The sequence below is a fragment of the Gavialis gangeticus genome, unplaced genomic scaffold (assembly GCF_001723915.1).
Source record: "Gavialis gangeticus isolate Ggan-Ray unplaced genomic scaffold, GavGan_comp1, whole genome shotgun sequence".
NCBI classification, from domain to species: Eukaryota; Metazoa; Chordata; order Crocodylia; family Gavialidae; genus Gavialis; species Gavialis gangeticus.
Window position 1 is genome coordinate 16,301,571 of NW_017729000.1, and position 4,007 is coordinate 16,305,577.

Here is a 4,007-nt window from a genome sequence, read left to right on the forward strand (position 1 = left end):
AAGTGAGGTGGTGCAGGCTCCCACCCTGGGGGTTTTTAAGAGGAGGTTGGATGACCACCTTACTGGGGTCGTTTGACCCCAGTGCTCTTCCTGCCATGGCAGGGGGTCAGACTAGATGATCTGCTCAGGTCCCTTCCGACCCTAGAAACTATGAAACTATGAGGAAGCTTCCTGCTGCTCCAAGTCCCATGCCATCCTGGCAAAGCCCGCCCTGCCTGCCCAGCAGCAGTGGGGGTGGCAGTGCGGAGGTATGCCCCTCACTGCTGCTGGGTAGGCACCAGTCACTTCACCAGGGCAGCGTGGGGCTCCCAGCAGCAGCACTGAGCTTCCCCACCTGCCCCTGCTCTACCCTGCTGTACAGGGTCCCACCCACAGGGCTGTGGAGGCCTTGGAGGAAGGACAGCAGGGTGGGGAGCCCTGAGCCTGTACCCCTCCCGTTCCCCCACCCACCCTCCAAGCAGGCTCCACTCTGGCTGCCCATGGGGAGGGGAAGCTGGGATCTACTCCCCATTGGGGTCACAGCAGCCACTACCTCCCACAGATGGCAGCTGGGCTCAGGCACTGCGGCAGGGGGCTGCAGAGCCGGGTCCCTGACCCCATAGCCCTGGCAGTTGGGGGCTCCCTCCAGCAGGGCTGTGGGGGGTGAGGGAGGTTGTGAGTGGGGAGTGAGAGGCACTAGCAGAGCTGAGGGGCTGTGGGTGGGGAGTGAGGGGCACCAGCAGGGGTGGGGGGCTGTGGCCTGTGGGTGAGGGGCCTGGATCTGTGTCCTGGTAAGTTAAGGGGGCAGGAGAGCTTTGATTTTTTCCATGATAAAAGCCTAAAATCAAATACCAAAATTTATAGATACTTAGAATTTATTATACTATAGTGATTGAGGCACTGGTAGGCTTCCAAATTGCTTTAAAAGTATAAATGTGCCGATAAAACATTGTTCAAGTGATACCTATAATGGCATTTCATTTTAATCACAGCTCTTTAGGGGGGTTTATCAGAGAATATGCAATTTTTAAACGGAGGAAACCAGGATCCTTGTTGATCATTAATAAAATTTACTCGTGTTTTGAGACTCAATGTTGTAAAGCTTGTTAAGAATTTACAATGTAAGAGGTTAGGTAAGTGCAAAATATTTTATTTGAATTAACATTCAGGGTTGCAGTATGTGCATTTTCCTGAAAATACAAAATTGGCCAGTTTAACTTGTAGCTTCAAATTTAGATTGACATTTACTACTTCCTAATACAGATTCTTGCCTGCTTCACAGGTTGTTTCAAGGTATGCATGTTGATGACAGTGATTCGGATGCTGAAGATGAAGACTAGTTGCATCCTTTAATACTAAGAGCTGAAGAAGCCAGAAATGGATGTTTCCATTTTTTTATTTTTTATTTTTTTGTTAAGCTTGTTTGCTTTTCAGCTTGGTTACGTGATAGAAGAGTGAAACACTCACTGCACACTGCAGGATGCATACACAACAATTCACGGGCCGTTTCCAGAAACGGAAAACCTTTGATGCTTTAAGGTCCTTACGTTCAAGTCCAGTGCTAAACAAAGTGAACAAACTAATAGCCAAAAATTTAAAAACGGTGTAGGAAACTCTACATATTGTGATGCACCCCTTTCTGTGAAACACTTTCTGGAAAGATTTCTGGAAGTTTATTTGGGGGATCCAGCCTCGTAAGGGTCTTTGGATTCCAGCCTGCATGCTTTGCAGCACTGTCCTGTACCTGAGAAGGGCTGGATGTTTTGTCTCTCGAGCTCTTCAGTGATGCTGCTCGTGCCCATCAGAGAAAGGCTTATTAAAATACAGCACAGGAATTTCTTCCTGTCTGCAGAAATTGCCAGTTGCTTCCCTAGTATCCCCTGACCTGGATCCAGATTGATTCATGTCTAGTAATCCACTGCTCTGGTGCTGCTGCAGCTTACTTGTGTTGGGGAATTTGGGAGTGGTTTTTCCTCCCTTCAGTAGACCTAGTTACCTTGATTTTTGCTGAATCTCTCTGTAGAAAAGTTACAGCCACTTACTGCATATTTGGTTTGGTTCATTAATTAATCTCCATATTGCTATAGTATATTAACTTATTTGTTTGGTTATTTGCATAATGATGAATACTAAAGCAGCTGATAGAATTTGCCCAGTCTGTGAAATTCAGTGCAGTTTTTTTAACCAAATATTTGTGAGGTGATTAAAGCAAACTTCAGCTGAACTGAATTTTTACAGATGTACAGTCAGCGGTAAGTTGAACCTTTCAGCTGACTGAGGACTGCCTGTTTTTCCTTCTGAAAGTCTAATATAAGGTTAGTGAAGAAAATGTTATGGTAAATACTTCTGTCTAAAGAACTTGCCTAGATAAATGGCTCTACAGTACTATCAGCTCTGCTTCTGAACTAGATCACTCGCTCATGCTGTTATTACATGTCAAAACGGCGTTAAGGTGCCGGATAAATAAATCTGCTGCTGCCACGGCTTCAGCAGAAGTCTCTGAAGCAAGAAAGCAATGATTGGAAGAAACCACTACACTGTCAGAACTGCTTCTTACGTACAAGATGGACAGAAAATATTGTGCTCATATTCTGTGTTTAAAATGAGAGAAGCCCAGGCACTTGGTAATGCTGCAGAGCCTTGAGAGGAGCAGTTCACATCCAGCTTTTGTTGTTAGTAAATAAATCTTTACTCAGATGTACTTGGCCAAACTGAGCAGTGGTTTTAGCTCACTTCTTAGAGGACAAATATTCCTGTTGCACAACTAGCCATCATAGCTGGCAGACTTGAGAGATCAAAGATATGGAAGACACAGGACAAATTCCATATCATGTGGAAATGGGCCATGGTTGCCTTGGATGAGGCCAGGGGAGTGTATGCAGGGTGAGTTTGCTTTTTGCTAATACTGTGTATAATTTGTACTTCTGGCACCTTTCACATGCACTAAAATCACTTTAAGACCGTAATCGTGGTTGTTGTCACGTTCACATCTGGTATGGGATGAATACAGGGTACAAAAGTCACCAGGTGGAACAGAACAATACTTTTTTTCTGGATGACCACTGTGATCATGTAACATATTTAACAGTGCATCAGGCTGATTCATGTGTCTAGTGACCATATGTATAAAGGTGAAGTTCACACTTGCACTGGCTATGGGACATTCTAGATCTCAGGAAAGGGGCTCCTTGCCTTTCACTTGTTCATAAAACCAGTGTTGGGGAAGGGGGGGTAGGGGGGCTCTCACTTCAGAATTCTAAGAAAAGATGTCTGTTTCGATATGCTGTTCGCTAGCTCTGATGCATGTTAAACACACACCAATCAAGAATTCAGACTAATTCAACTGGATGAACGTAAGCATGGTCTCTGAAGTGTTTCTTTGGAATTGAGATATTGAGAAAAACCACCCTATTGCATACCAGCTGTTTTAAGGAATGGTTATGTAAAAAAGTAGATAAGGATGTTCTATTTCAGGGCTGTCCAGCCTCCCAGGTAGCCCCCCTCCCATTTGCAGGGATAGCCCTCACTTGCTCGTGGGCTTCCAGGTAGATAGCCCTGTTCTACTTCCTACTGCAATGCACTGCGTAAGGGTTAGCTTTGTAAAGAATTTTTGCTGAGACAGCCACAAGGATAAAGCAACATTGCTGGTACTTCTTCCTTTTTAAGCAATCAAGAGCCCTGTTCCCTCAACTTTGTAAGAAACATGTAAATCAGTATCTATTATAAAGATGAATGTGAGATAAAGATTAATAAATATTATTTAAATGTAGATCTGTAGTTACTTATGCTAGTATTTGTTCCTTTTAATTGTAGGGCCTGCAGCTGAGCCCTGTTTTGTTACAGACTTCACATCAGAGGCATTCATGTTCCATTGCCATGTACAGACTGTTCGTGATATTCAGCAGCTCAGAGCGCTTGCCATAATCTTTGATAGTCATGCTTTGGGAACAGTTGTTGGCTTTTACATACTTGACCTACACCTTGTGAGTTCTAGTCTTCCCCTGGTTATAGGCAAGTTATAGATGCTG

At 44.4% G+C, this 4,007-nt stretch overlaps 1 protein-coding gene across 1 annotated transcript in view; it reads left to right on the plus strand.

Annotated features, from left to right (window-relative positions):
* RNF14 (ring finger protein 14) overlaps positions 1-3,748 on the plus strand; it is a 22,249-nt gene extending 18,501 nt beyond the window's left edge. The window contains exon 8 of the mRNA XM_019506351.1: positions 1,262-3,748. Coding sequence (XP_019361896.1) covers positions 1,262-1,319 — 58 coding nt within the window. The 3' untranslated portion in view covers positions 1,320-3,748. The remainder of the gene's footprint in view (positions 1-1,261) is intronic.
* Positions 3,749-4,007: the final 259 nt, after the last annotated feature.